General features: G+C 44.8%; 1 protein-coding gene across 1 annotated transcript in view; it reads right to left on the bottom strand.

Moving 5' to 3' along the window:
* TMEFF2 (transmembrane protein with EGF like and two follistatin like domains 2) overlaps nucleotides 1-14,840 on the bottom strand; it is a 132,234-nt gene extending 117,394 nt beyond the window's left edge. Inside the window, exons 1-4 of the mRNA XM_074145983.1 lie at nucleotides 14,660-14,840; nucleotides 13,158-13,267; nucleotides 6,918-7,047; nucleotides 4,053-4,079 (exon numbers count right to left, since the gene is read on the bottom strand). Of these exons, the coding sequence (XP_074002084.1) occupies nucleotides 4,053-4,079; nucleotides 6,918-7,047; nucleotides 13,158-13,267; nucleotides 14,660-14,840 (448 nt within the window). The remainder of the gene's footprint in view (nucleotides 1-4,052; nucleotides 4,080-6,917; nucleotides 7,048-13,157; nucleotides 13,268-14,659) is intronic.
* Nucleotides 14,841-15,095: the final 255 nt, after the last annotated feature.

Below are 15,095 nucleotides of genomic sequence, written 5' to 3'. Positions count from 1 at the left end.
AATGCAATTCCCACCGAAGTCAGTAGGACTTGAATGGAAATTGAATGGAGCTCTGAAACAAATTCAACATAGGTGTTTATGCGCTGCTGTGCTGGGGATCACAGAAACGCCTAGTGCAATAGACACCCACAGTAAATCCATCGGACTATGAATACAAGCCAATCAACAGAGCTAAGAATATAGATAATGCAGGGAGAGAAAAGAAGTGTTCAATGTAAGAAAGAAACCAAGGAGTTTCAAAGTAAAAAAGAAAGCAAGTGTTCTTAGCACATTAAGAGCTATAATGAAATACTGCATCTTGAGTTTGTTGCTGTTTGAAGGAAGCTAGGAAACGAGCAAGAATTCATTATGAAGCTGCTCAAGACTAAAACATGAATCATTGGGTTCTAAAAAAACCCAGTTGTCTAGAGAACAGCGTAGATGAAAATGAATGGAATCTCTTTAAATTACTCTCTGTATAAACTCTTTCACATTCATTCTTTCTGCCATTGATTAGGATCTTTCTGGGATATGGGTTTTTAAATAATTCCAAACCATAGCCCCAGCTTCTGCAATCAAAACAGAAATGGCTCTTGATTCTGCATTTTTAGTCTTCATTTACAGGGAAAAATGTCTTCTGCAGTAAGAAATTTGAACACCTACTGTTCTTACTCGTTTACTAGATATCCTCAAAAGACTCAGTAGTCAAATGAGATTAAGATTCTCCCATTACTTTACAAATAGGGGACTTTTGTATGCTATTGTTGCATATTGCAGGATTAGATCACCTCTGGAAAGCCCTCAAGATCATTAAAGTGCTAAGAAGCTGGGACCCCTCTGATCCTAGCATCCCTGACAGTAAGGCAGAAATCCTCAAATCCTAAATAATAAATTGAGAAGACTTCTCTGCACACCCAAATAGGAATGCATGGAAGGGAAACATGGCAGGCAAAACACGGCCTCTGGCTATACTGTTTCTGGTCTCCCCAATTTCCTGAGAAAAGAGGGCTTGTGTGACCACACTCCGTGTTTGTGTGCGTCCGTCCATCGCACCACACCCTTTCCAGCAATTTCTAAAGCATCAACCAGTTAGCATTTCACTTCACAAGAGCTCCATTGAATCAGAAGCAGTACTGAGGGCCCAACTGGTATCAGTCACGGGGGGAAACCACCACAGAGCAAGAAACTTGCTATGTTCCAAGAACCAGAAAAACATGATGTCCTTTACTAGCTTGCAATTTGAGTTAGTTTCCTACTAGATGTGTACCTTATCAGACCAAACAAATCCAACCCAAGAAATCCAATCCAGACCAGAAATCCAATGAGATATAACTCTGCTGAAAAGCTGGTTTCCTCATCTCACAGCTTGTGGAGTGATACACAAAAACACTAAGGGAACCCCTGGGAGTAATACAGAAGGGCTCTGGTAAGAAGCTGTAAGTGTTGAGAGGCAGAGATTCCTGCTGCTAAGGACAGTCCTCCGTAATTCAGAGTAAAGGATCAGTCCTTTTAGGTACCTTCAAGTAGAAGTCCATCCACCCTTTCCCTTTTTGAAAAATCTTTTCAGCCAGAGCCTCCTAATCCACCATACCCAGAAGATGGTGCTCAGCCTGCCCATGCCCACAGTGGTCCTGCAGGGGTCCCAGCTTGGTTCTCCCCCGCTTCAGCAAACCTCCCAAAGACAGACCACAACAGCCACACCAAACTGAACTTTGCCAGAAAGTCTGCCAGCTCTGAAAAGCACAACATATATAGACGCAACATAGAGCCAACAGCAATGCTGAAGCGTTGCACTAGCCTGCATCCTGCAGGCACTGCAACAGCAACAGAAAACAGGACAAATTAGCAAGGAAATGGCTGTTCCTAAGGGCTCCCAGCATCCAAGATCTGTTAGGTACCTCACTGCAGACATATCCAGCACTTCTGACACCTACAGCATCCAGCACAGCACCATTCCCTGATTTAGGCAGAGGTACAGCCAGACAGGAGGGTCTCTATGGTTGTAGTTATGCAAAAAAAAATGATGCTACATTGGTTAGCAGTTTGTTCACCAAGACTTCTTGAAGAAGTGCAAGAAAGGAAAATTTTCATGAAGACAGAAAACACACAAGATTGCCTAAGACCACAGGCTTCTCATAGAAAAACATCCCACTCATGATTGTTGAAGTGGATTTTACAAGACTTACTGTGATGACATCCAAAATTTATTACAGCTTTTACAACAAGACCGTGTCTAGTAAAGAGTGATGTAGTGACAACATTTACTTGGCTGGATTTAGCTTCTTAGAGCACATAAATATACTTTTGTACTTTAAGAACAGCCGTGGCTGCCTACTAAATCTTGAATAATACAAGGCAGCTTTGTAGACCTTTAAACACACACACCAACTTGGTTCTGTCTCCTTCACAAATCTGCTCCCTTACTATCTGCCCAGTCAGTCCCCAAGGTCCTATCCTGCTTGTCTTTTGTCAAACTCAGCTTTTAACGTGAAACCGTTTGGAAATCGTGCTTTTGAATTCCTATACTTTTTCAGTATGGAATTCATTACTGTTAGAAAGTGGCCAAATTTGTTTTCCCACCTCCCCCAGTTATAAAACAAACTGGAAATCTTATCTGTTTTCCTCCATACATACATGATGAATTATGCGTGACTACTTTAATTTGAAAACTTATTTACTGGCCATATGTGTAAGAACCCTATCATAAATATAAATCAAATTTTACACTTCTGTTAAGCACTGAATAAGGAATATCTTTGGTCTATCAGATTAAAAAGACAATTTAAAAGGACGAGTAAAATATGAGTAATTAGACAAAACTTTTGAAAACAAATAGCAATATTTTAGACTGTAGTTTTTTTGGGAGCCAAATTTGAAACATCTTAAAGTGTCCTGATTTCTAGAAACAGCATGAGTCCACTATTGGAAAATTAGGTCCCTTGCAAGTGCCTCACACTCATGTTGTTGACCATAGGTAAAAATAATACTTTACCTACACTTGCGCTTTCTAATGTACTGGTTACCAAAACTACAAGAGGACTACTTTGCCAAATAATGGGACTGTATTTGAAAAACCTGAATCCAGCCAGGAGCAGCCATGAAACTGGGTAAGAGCCCAGACCTGCTGTGTGTATCTTATGCAGAATGCTGGCTCAGCTCCTGGTCGCTGCCCCAGCCAGAGGAGCCCAGCAGCATCCCAGACTGATGCTGACCTTGCCCTTCTTCTGCCAAGGGGCTCTTAGAGCTTACTCGGGGCTTGGGCAGAAATGAGGGTAACTCTTAAGGACCGTAGCCACCCAAAGTAACCCTGGCTCTCCCAGCCCCTGGAGAAGCCTGACCCACCAGCCCCATCATGCAAGTAGCTCCCAAAACTCATGTTCCCTGCCCCAAGGCAGGGCACTCCCCAGACCCAACACTTATACTTCCAAGTAGGATCGATCACAAAGCCTAGGACCAGTGTTACACAAGCAAATCCATAAATAACACCACCTAAGGAATAAAAAACAAAACCAAACCAAACTTAAATGCAAGTTGGCCTACATTTTACAGTATCCCCTATATGCAGCAAAGTGTTTGGACTATATCCATGCTCATTTTTGCTGCTGCTGTTCCTATAAAAACACATTGTTCTTCCCCTGTGACATTTCTTCATATCTTTGAAAGAATGCCCTCCGTTACCACAAAATATTTGGCTTGAATCCTCTTGTGAGGAGGAGCCAAGGGTTTAGCTCATGTTTTAAAAACAAAAGAAAAAGAAATATTACTCTAAACATAAAACAAATGAATGCAACTGTAACAGTAGATGGAGATAGAGCTCCTAGCACAACCTATGAATAATTCCAAGTCCTAATAGAAGTAACACAGCTTTCTGAATTTCCCTAGAAAACAGCATGTCATTATTAGGTTCCAGTTTGACTAAAATGCAAAATGCCACATTTTTCAGAGAAAAAGCTAAATGAAAGACAATATGTAGTGTAACAACTAAACTAAAAAGCATATCCACTTACAACCTGAAATTGTGAAAGACGACGGGTGTACACATAAACACAGAAATATTAAAAGATGGCTCTTACCTCCATCCCCAGATCCTGAGCCAGCATCTGAGAAAAGAACAGAAAGAAATTTATATTCATGTGCTACAGTATGTCCTGTAAGCATGCAAAGCAAGACTGTTCAGTTAAGTGTATTACAGTGTACCTTACGTTTGATGTCATCCCTGGCTAAATTACAGAGATCTAATCTGAACATAGTTCACTCAAGCCATCTTAGGCTCAACTCTTTTTCTTTAAAGTCTCTGTATCAGACTAAAATAACATAAGCACTGGAGTGCTATAACATCTTCATAAGCCTGTGCCTCGTTTTTGTTGTACTGAGACTGATAAAGCTTTGATACCAACAGTTGTGCAAAATTACTTCACTTGGCCACTACTAAACCCTCACCATCAAAGATCATTTTTTAACCCCTTTGTTTGAGGCCAGACCAATTGAAAATTCATGTCATTATCTTTACAAAACAGTGACATCTCATCAGATCACAACAAGCTGGAATAAACCACTGAAATTACTATTATCCAAAGTATTTAGATAAAGGATTAAAATGCTATTTTTCCTCAGGTTGTTGCCGAGTTTCTTAATTGAGTCCTTTATTTTATTCTCTGCTCGATGTTTTGTTGGCTGGAATGATGAGAGTCACAAATTTAGAAAGCGCAACATCATGAAGTTGCCAAGCCCAGAGCTTCACTACGAAACTTTCTAAGCAAGGCAAAGCACAGAAATGCACACACATGTTGGGTTACCGAAAATAATCCATAAGAGGAGTTTCTTTTGCAGGGAAGGGAGGGAGGTTGTCATCCCATCCTCCCCCTTAGTGGAGGGGTTATGCATTTATTAGCATCAAGATTAAAACAAAGAGTTTGAAAAGGCTGCTTTGGGATCCAATTACCCTATGAACTGTTAGATCTATTTCACTGTCAGCAAGGTCTGGTGGATCTGAACTGGCTTGTACATGCCATCATGATTCAAAGTTAAAAAAAGGAAAACCTTTATTTAAATAAACCTGTCACAAGAATTGCTTAAAACAGTAAATTTACACAGCAAGACTGTGTGGGACAGATGCGAAAGGGGGCTGGAAAAGAGAACAGAAAATGATAGTGTGATGCTTCTTCTGCCCTGATGTTCTTTCCCAAATGAGCTGCCGAGGAAAGAAGGGTGTCTTCGTTACGATGCCCTCACGGCCCTGGGAAGCGCTGCTTTTCCAGGTGCGCCAGGTCTCCCCAGCAAAAAAAAAAAAAATAAATAAAAAATGAATGCCTGCTGTCACCCACTTCCCACGATGAACTACCATATTCTCTGGCTCTTTGGAGGAAAACTCTCCTCCTGCCCTTACCCTTCAATGCCCAGACCCCTGCCAGCCACAGCCAGGAGGGCTGCCCACTGCTGGAATAATCTCAGCAGCCCAGGTCTCCGGTGGTCCTGTGCACCCTCTCTCTGCCCCATCCCACAGGGAAAACCTGAGGTACATGGATGCTCCCTTCTCCACTGAGCCTCCTCCTTGGGAGAAGGAAAAAAGAGGCCAAATGACCAAGACTTGAAGAAAGCGCCCCCCGTGTTTTTGGTTTTGTTTTGTTTTCCCTCCCCCCCCCCGCCCTTTCTTCCCTCCTCTGTTTCTGAAATTCTGTTTCTGAAATTCACATTGTGTTTCAGAGGGAATGATTCCAACACAGCCATTGCCAGTAGGCAAGCAAGTTTAAGAAAAGATGTAGCAATGCACTAAAGTTATCCCTTTAATCAAAAAGTTTAAACCAAAAAAGAACAGTTGCTCTGCTGAGAGTTTATTAAGTTGAACAAATCCTACACAATAGGCTTTGTCAGCCTGAGCTCCATTTAATACCAATATATAGACAAAAAAATTGTAGTGTATGCTTTTTTTCCTCTTGAAAACTGTCAGGGAACAGCTTCAGAAAAGAACAGTTTCCAGGGAAAGAAGTTTATTCTCTCTCAGGTGTAGGAAACACAAAATTACAGCACTGCAAAAAAGTTTGTCTAATGCACTTTTTATTGACTCCTCCATCCTCAGCCAAGAAAAAATTCTGCTTTAAGTTTAAAGAACTCTCTCAAGAACAAAGACCTACTCCTCCTGCTCTTTTCAAGTGAACTTCACTGCCCACCTCTAACAGATACTGAGCACAAAAGAAAAACATCAAGAACTCCTGCACGTAAGCGATTCGGTTTTCCTGACTGATTTTGCTCATTCACCTATCTAGCTGTCTCATAAAAGCAGAGACACAAATAGCTCACGATGCTCAGAGTTAAGCAAAGATGTCTCAAATGCCAGTCAGTTTTCACATACAGTCTTTAATGAATTCTTACAACAACAACAACAAAAGTGTGTTTTGGGCCAGATCTTCAGCTGGTATAAATTAGCAGGGCTCATTACAACCAGTGGTCTGTTGAATCATACCAGCTGGGAATCCGGCCCTACGTGCATAAGAAAAAACCCTAAGAAACCGGATTGCAGGCAATAATGCTCCAGTTCTATCTCTCCAGATTATGAAGAGGTTTGTGGTAATCCAGATGCCCATTTATCAGACATCTGCTCATTTAATCTGCTTCCAGTTACTTGTCGTAACAGCTCAGAAGTGCATGAATCGCACAGGATGATCAGGAGCACAAGATACGTATTAAAAAAGAAATCAACTTCAGTGCTGCACTCTTCAAAACAGTGTCAAGGGTATACTTTATCATAGACTGTGAGTGAATCTATACTAAGTTATTAACTTAAAAGGGAAGGATGGCAGCAACTTCTTATGCCTAAAACTGCAAAGTATTGACCCATAGTGAATTCAAAGCAGGGATTCAAATGGCTTTTGGCATCCACAGGTTATTTCATTCAGGGTCATGGCAAGGTCCACAGGCAGCCTGGAGCCCGTTATACGTACCAGTCGCACATGATCCTTCGGACACCAGGAGTATTTCACTCTGTTGCTTGCAGGCAGCCTGTTTCAAGTAGCATTCGTTCTGGTAGGTGTCACCATTGGAGCCACACACGGGCACGTAGTCATTGTTACACTGATGGAAATAGAGAGCAGCAGCGTTAGTCACACAAGCAGGGTGGCACAGCATCCATTTGGGTGTCGGTCCCCCCTCACCCCCCCTTCCCCTTCCAGTATTAAAACCCTGGGAAAGCAACATAGAGGGAGACACTGCCTCTCCTCTTCACAGTCACAGCTACTAAGGGAGAGGGAGGGGGGATTTTTAAAAAGACGAAAGGCACAGGAGCATAAACCAGACTTTAAAGGATTAGGGAAAAAGAGTATCTGAACAGGCAAAGTGTTCAATAGCTGCCCCCAGAGAAGCTTCTCCCTGCGAGAACGAGGCGGGGGGCATTCCCCAGGAAGGAATACGGGCAAGGCAAACATCTCCTCGCATCTGCAATAGCAGCTCACGTGTTTCCATTGGATGGCAACAGACAAATTGTAATGAACAGGCTCGCTTTTCCCCTCCTCCTGCACATACACACCCTCACTGCTACAGAGAGTCGCCTGCACACACGGAAGCGTCTGTGTGTGTATAACTCTCTATTTAAGTGCTTAGCTGTAATTAGAACTGATTGGACAGAGGGAATTTATTTCCGAGAGACCTACGATCAAAACCTATCCCTCTTTCTGCAGAGGCATTTCTGTTCCCGGCGAGCTGCGGCCGGGATGCTCTGTGAAGGTCCAAGCTCTCCCCGCAGTGGCCAGAGGGCAGGAGCAGCAGCACCGCAGCCGGCTCAGCCAGCGCGCTGAAGAGCGCAGAAGTTACTCCCACCACGCACCCCGCCGTCAGCTCAAACTCCCGCTCAGCTCCGCAAACTACCTGCTTTGTTCCCTCTACCGCTGAAAGACAGCTTTGCCCTCTCTTGTTCATTTTAATAAAAATAATTCCATTTTATATTGAAAATTGGGCAACCTACCGGGCACAGTTATCATAAGATAATCACACTCCGATGCTTAGAAATACTTGGATGTACCCTGTACACGGTAATTATATCAGGGATATGATTATCTCATGATTACTGTACTCCTGGTATGCCTCATTGTTTAATTATAACAAATGGAATGATCACAATTATTATTTACAAATGCTCACCTCTGCTTAAATCCAAGTAAAAATTAAAAAGAAACCGTACTTTCTATTTAGCTGTATTATGCCACAAAGTGTCTGAGGTGTGTTCGTCAGGCACAATGTAAAATGCAGAACTGAATTTCCAGGGATATAAACATCAAATATGCTTCAAAGTGAATGACTACAGAAGTGATTAACACAAACAATTGCATAGATTGCATTAATTGCAGGCCTCCATACAGAGCAGCTGCCAAGAAATTATTCATAGTTGGTCAGAGTGACATTTTGATTGGGCCAAATCAAATGACATTTTCCTTATGCATTGTATTTTCTTAAATCCTCCCAAGCTGCTGCCCACCCCCGGCACTCTCTTCCCTTGGAATAAGAAAGAAAACCAGCAGCCACAACAGTAGAAATCCTCTCCTTCTGCTCCTAACGAAGGGCTCCTCCGTGCAAAGATTGATTACATAGTGTTTCTATGCTATTTTCACCATTATGTTCCAAATCTGAGCAGTGTTTCTAGCAGAAAATGCCAACTTCATCCAGAAGCTCAGCAGCAATTGCTGGAGGCTGATCTGGAACACTTAACCAGGACAATGAACACAATCATGTGAATTTTCTAAAGCATGAAGGATCAAATCATGCTTGCTTTAGACATGCTATCTGCTTGTCGCTGACAGGAGCTTTTGCCAGAGCAATCTGTGCAGAATTTGGCCCAAAGTATCTCAACAGGCTCTGTTACGTGTAGAAACAATGTTGGCTCCTCTTCCCCAGAAACACAGGGGCAAACTCTCTGCTGGTTTTGCCCAGAGCAAGAGGCGATCTTTTACACTATCTCAGCTGCAGATCTGAAAGGCCAGCCGGCCCTGTATTAACAGTGTACGGCATCAAGAGTGAAATCCTCATCGGCAGAAACAAGTGACAGAGCTGCTATGAGCTAGGCTGAAACGTCTTCCAAAGCTTGGCAATTTTAAAACACATCTGAAAGACACCAGGACTCCAGGAAGGATAAACTCTCATGGTGCAAGTTTCCCCGTCTCTCCTACGGCTCCTGCCACAGTCAACCATGGCTTCAGCCAGCGGGGATGGAAGATACTCCATGATGAGCTCAGCTGGTGCTGCCTTTTGTTTCTCAAACTGTGTTTCTCAAACCCAGAAGCATTTCTTCATTGCTGCCCATTCTTGCCACCACTGCCGTCGGACAACTGGTGTTCAGATGGAAAAGGCAGAAACCTAGGAGCTGCTCACGAGCCACGGGGAACAAAAGAAGTGAGAGCTTCTTTTGATGGATCCTGCCTTGGCTTTGAACTGGGATAGCTCTGAAAGCCACCAGGAAAGGGTAGCGGAAGTTACCCAGGAAAGAAAACAAGACCACTGATGAGAAGGTTGTGATGCTAATAACCAGGTTACTCGTGACCTGCTAGAGTTGGACTGTTGTACTTGACCACACTCAGTCTAGTACTCACAGCTCTTCACTGCCTTAACATACTTCTTGCTAGTACTGGAGGATATTAGACCTTGACTGTGTCATAGTCTCCTCAATCTAGTGACACGCTTTTGGCATTAGTTTAGGGTTCAACAGACCCAGCCCTAGATGTGAGAATGATTCTGCCTTCCTAAAGTAAGGCCCGATCAAGCACTTGGGGAAATTCATGTCAAAACTCCCACTAAACCGAGCAGCATAATGCCATCCTGTCCACTTCTTATGCACACAGGTTTGTAAAATACAGCTTTTAGAGAAGGGAAATAGACATACCCAATTCAATCAGCATCAGTCAAAGGCTGCCTTCCTCAGCGCTAGCAGCATCAAGCGCCCACTATCACAGCCAGAAACAAACCAGCTTTGCAAGAGTCGGGGTCAGTGCTTTGCACTGAAAGCATAAGGTTTATTTCCTAAATAAAATTATAACCTGCGTAACTCCTTATCCTGCTAACACTTAGAAGTTTGACCTCCTCCTACTCTCATGGATTAACTACTCCCAAAACGCCACCTACGTCTTGAACCAAGTAGCACGAAAATGTATTCTGGAAAGACAATATAAAGCTGCAAGTTGGCCAGGTGATGTTCCAGCTCCAGAAACACTGAAGCTTGTGAGGGATTCAACACGCATTGAAACAGGACTCCTTCCTCACCTAGAAAACAGTGAATGTCCATAATCTTGGTGATTAAAGAGAAAAGACATGCCACATCGACAGAAATACTCTGGTATATTTTTGGATATGTTCATGAAATCTAAGAGGGAAGAAAACCCAGGCTGCCAGACCTATGGCTTTGGGCAGACTGAGGTCCAGACCCCAGCAAGCTGTGTCTGCAACCACACGCCTCTTGGCACAGCTCTGGCACCTTCTGATAGACCCATTGAGTTTGCTTTGGGAGGGAAGAGGTGGTGGTTTCCCCCATGCTCAGCCCCACTGCTGGAGTCAGCACTGGCCCAAAGTCTTCCCTCCCTGCCGACACCAAGGTCTGGGCTTGCCCTGAGCAGGGAACGGGTCTGCATTTACTGATTAGAGTGGGACATGGTGTTTTCCAATGCTATACATGTCTCATCATGAGGAGTCAGTGAATGGGCTATCATTTTGCAGCAGTGTACAAGAAGAGAGCCAACCAACATGAAACCCTTTCTTAGCACACGCCTCTCTGCTCTCCAGGGATGGAAGCCTAACTCAGGTGTTGCAGAGCAGTCTGATCATATTCAGCCTTTCAAATAACAGTAACTTTTAACTCCACTTGGAGAGACAGGATACACCTGTGATTCTGGTTTGAAAAAACCCAAACCCAAATTGCAGCAGCCCTGCTCCCCACTTCTGCCACCCCCAGCCCCAGACTTTTCAACAGCATGGGAGCAAAATTAGCTTTCTGTCCTTGTCTGTTCTCTCAAGCTGCAGTTAAAGCCCCTGGCAAATTCTGGAGAAAACATAAAAAGTAATTATAGTGACGAGGAGTCTGCTATTGATTTGCTCACTATCACCCCCGAGAGCTGTCACTGAAACGGGGGACCTGAATTCTGATGGAGGACCCCCTTACTTGTGACATAAATTACCTGACTGACTCTGCCTTACTTGCCCAGACTCAGATGCCACACTAGAAATTAATTTTCTACTCTGGTGGCATATCGTTTTGGCTTGTCACACTGTCTACTGATGTTACAAGAGAAGCTAACATCCCCCCAGCTTTGCCTGTATCAAAGCAGACGTGTCTGACTAGAGAAGCCCCCGGCACCACACCGCCCTTCGCAGCGCCAACACAGGATCAGCCACAGGTAATTTGCCCTCCAAGGTCACAGTCAGCCCTGCGGCTCCACAGAGGGCTCAAATCAAGACAAAGAGCTCCAAGTGTATACAGGGTCTGATCCAAAGGCCACCGAAACCAAAGATTACTGCTGATTTCAACCCATTTACTAGCGATCAGGTCCACTGCTGTCCAACTCATTCTTTGGATCTCATTTATGTATTCATACACCAATTACCCGATTTCCTTAAATCTATCTCAATTGCCCCCTAGAGAAGTGCCCTTCCCTACTCAGCATATAGATAGCATTCACCTCTCAAAGAAGAGACAATGCAGCCCAGAGAGGTTTACTTAGCTTCATTTACCCTGAATCACCAGGGACTGTCATCCTGTCTTAGGATAACAGCGCTCCCAACACCTTCTTCCCTGCCGATAGAAGCATCTGAGTTTGCTCCTTCTAGGCTACAAGTCTGCTGCTTTATGCCAAATAGCAACACCAAACTGGGACCAAAGACAAGACCCAAGCGCTCTCTGTAGCTGCTCCAAGTTCCCAATGATCACAACACAACATCTGTCCTAGCTTGCCACCAAGCAATGGGACAAAGTAAGTCGTTTCACCGCATTACACATTTTTCTTAGAAAGAGAAAACAGACCAACCCTTAAATCACTGCACATGCTGAGCTGAGGCAAATGCTCAGAACAGCATTCTCACATTGAATATTTGACTGCATGCAAAACTAGAAATGGAATAAAAAAAAAAACCATGGTCAACGTAAGTTCTCCCCCAACACGGGAAACACAAGCACTTCAGCAAACAACTGTCTTGTTTTTATCACAGAAAATTCCTTTTTTGTTTTTAATGAAGAAATTTATCACTTGGGTTTTTTTCTCTGAAGACACGTTTGGCTCTAGAAATATAAATGATACTTGTCATGCTTCAAAGTGAATAGTCTATCAAAGCTCAATAATAAATTAATCATTACAGATGTACACGATCTTGAACTGTGCACTATTTGGCCTGCTCTACTGTAAACACTCAAATCAGTGTTACAAGTTCCACAACTTCACAGATCCACATTAAAATGCAAGAAACCACAGGGGCATAAACGTATATACAACACGTGCTGGTACATGCTTAAAACTCCTTTAATTTGTTCAGTTTTTATTCAGGTCATTATGTAAACCACAGCTGGTTTGTGAGTTGGCTAAAACACATTAAATGAAATCCTTCATAAGGAAATCGTCTGACTTGGAGAATGCCTGAGGTTTAGATGTAGCTGCAAGAGGAAGAGAGCAGAAATAGAAGGAAAAAAACCCTACTATTCAGTTATAGCCTCCCTAAAACTATATAAAACCTAAAGGAAGTTCATGATTTTGGAACAGAGGGATTGCTCTTTAATCTGATCAGCTGGGGAGATAAACAGGCAGAAGCATTGTCACTATGCAGCCCTTCCTGAAAATATCGCATAAGCACATTACAGATCCATTTCTTTAACTAGATCAGAACTCCGAATACAATAAGCCATGATCTGTATCAGAAATGAATTTAGAAAGGACTCTAAATCCTTGTTAAAAGGGCAGAGACACAAAATCAGAAATGCACAACCTGAAACGGCAGACCCAAAGGGACATTTAAAGCCACAGCATCTGCATTTTCTCAGAGAAACTTATGTCTTCTTGACACCAGTTGGTTCTCCTGCCAGCTTTTATACATGCTACCAGGTTTTCCCTTTAACTTCTCTGCACACAGAGAAATAAATTGCCAAGTGATAGGTTATAAAGGGAGATCCTTGATTTGTATTCTCATTAGTGAATTAGAGAATGAAATATCAATCTTCTTACCTTGAACTGACAGACACAAGTCACACTGTCTCCAATCCTTAAACATTCCCCATCAAATTTACAGGTATTGGTGTCGCAGAGAAAGAGATCATTTTCTCTATCATCGTAACCTCGAATGTAAAGAGGAAAAAAATAATAATGTCAGCTTTGGTCTAGTAAGAGGAACAATACAGGATGATTGCATTTTAATGCACACAGCACAATAACCTTGTTGATTAAATGATACGGTCCAGATTTTCTTTTGTCCTTCCCTGTCCTCAGTTTTCCACTTTTCCTCTTGTTTCTCCCTTGGTCTTCCTATTAGTCCTCATTCCCCACAACCTCACATACTTTTTTTTTTTTTCCTATTTCACAGACTCTGTTTCCTCAAAAGTCACCCAGTAATTATGCTATTTCATGGCTCTGGGTTGGAAATATCATGAACTTATCCCCATCCGATCACAAATCTGTTGGACAAAAGTCCAAATTGGAATTTCTCCAGCCCATGATGCAACAAAGCCCCCTATAATAAAGACAAACAGGCTGTGTGTTTTCCGTGATGGTCTGTCTGATCCCAATGAAGATTGATCGCCTCTAAGTTAACAGGAGAAGTGCCAGGTTCCCCACAAGCCGCTGAGTGAACCTAGCTCTTTGCCTTCATTTTCTCTAGGAACCAACAGATCTGACTGAAGATTCAGTTCACGAATACAAGCATGAATTTCCGATTTTGCTAGCTGACTTCCCACTCCAACAGCGTGCAGCAAGGTATTAAACAAAACAGCTATATCAGACTCCAAACCCATTAAGGTCCAAATCCATCAATTTTTTTTTTTTTTAAAAAATACTAGCACTCTTAACCATAGCACTACATGTTTAAAATGAAGATATTACAGTGGAAATTCACCCCAGTCTAACATATTATGTGCGATGCATACATTACTCCAAATAACACTCTTTCCCTTAGAAGGCTATTACAGTCTAATTTCAGAATTACTTTACACATCGGAGAAGGGCCGGCTGCTGACCTACAGAAAAAACTCATTATAAAGGTCAGCCCGACTTTAAGGAACAGGCACCGGGTCCCCGGTGTCCGTACCCCGATTTGCTCTCCATTCGGTGCGCACGGAAACAGCCGCCCGCAGGATGCGCACACGCGGCCCGTCTCCCCGCTCCCCTCTCCCGCAGACACACGCCGAGTTGCCCCGTTGAAGTGCGGAGTTGCGCTCCGGCGGGGCCGGGGAGCCCCGACGCGGGGGAGCTGCCCGCGGCGCTGCGCACCGGCGGAGGGCGCGGCCGCCGCGCCCGGCCCCGCGGAGCGGAGGGCAGCGGGGCGTCCGGGGGCTGCGGCCGCGCCGGGAACGGCGGCGAGCCCCAACGCCCGGGACTTTTAGCCTTCTCTATTCCCGTGTTGTCACCGGGACGCGGCGTCGCCCTCCGAAGTTGCCTTCCCCGAGCTCAAACGCGCAACTTTGAGCGCCCGGCAGGGCACGGCGGGGCCGGGCGCAGGATGCCCCGGCGCTTACCGGAGCAGTTCCAGCCGGTGGGCGTCTGGCAGTCGCTTAAGGAGGTAGGGAAGGCCGCCAGCTTGTCGGGGCGGGCGAGGACGAGCAGCACGGCGGGCAGCAGCAGCCAGCAGCAGCAGTCGCAGAGCGTCCAGCCGCCGCCGCCGCACTGCCGGGGCGGGGAGGGCTCCCAGGGCACCATGACTTCCTAACTCAACTCTCCGGCGGCGGCGTACCCCCCGGGCGGCAAGAACGGGCGGCGGGGCCGCTGGGCATCCCGGGGCCCCGGCCGGCGGCGGCAGCGGGTCAGCGAGCGGCGGCCGAGGGCGGGAGCGACGCTGGGGCGAGCGGCGGAGCCCGGCGGGGCGGCGCGGGGGTGCGGGCGGCGGCGGGGCGGGGAGCGGCTGCCATAGGGGCCGGGCGGCGGGGAGCGGGGGGAGGGCGCGGAGGGGCCGCC

Source organism: Numenius arquata, chromosome 3 (assembly GCF_964106895.1).
Source record: "Numenius arquata chromosome 3, bNumArq3.hap1.1, whole genome shotgun sequence".
NCBI lineage: Eukaryota > Metazoa > Chordata > Aves > Charadriiformes > Scolopacidae > Numenius > Numenius arquata.
Note: the sequence above shows the minus strand (reverse complement) of the source record. Positions and strands in the feature narration are given on the sequence as shown.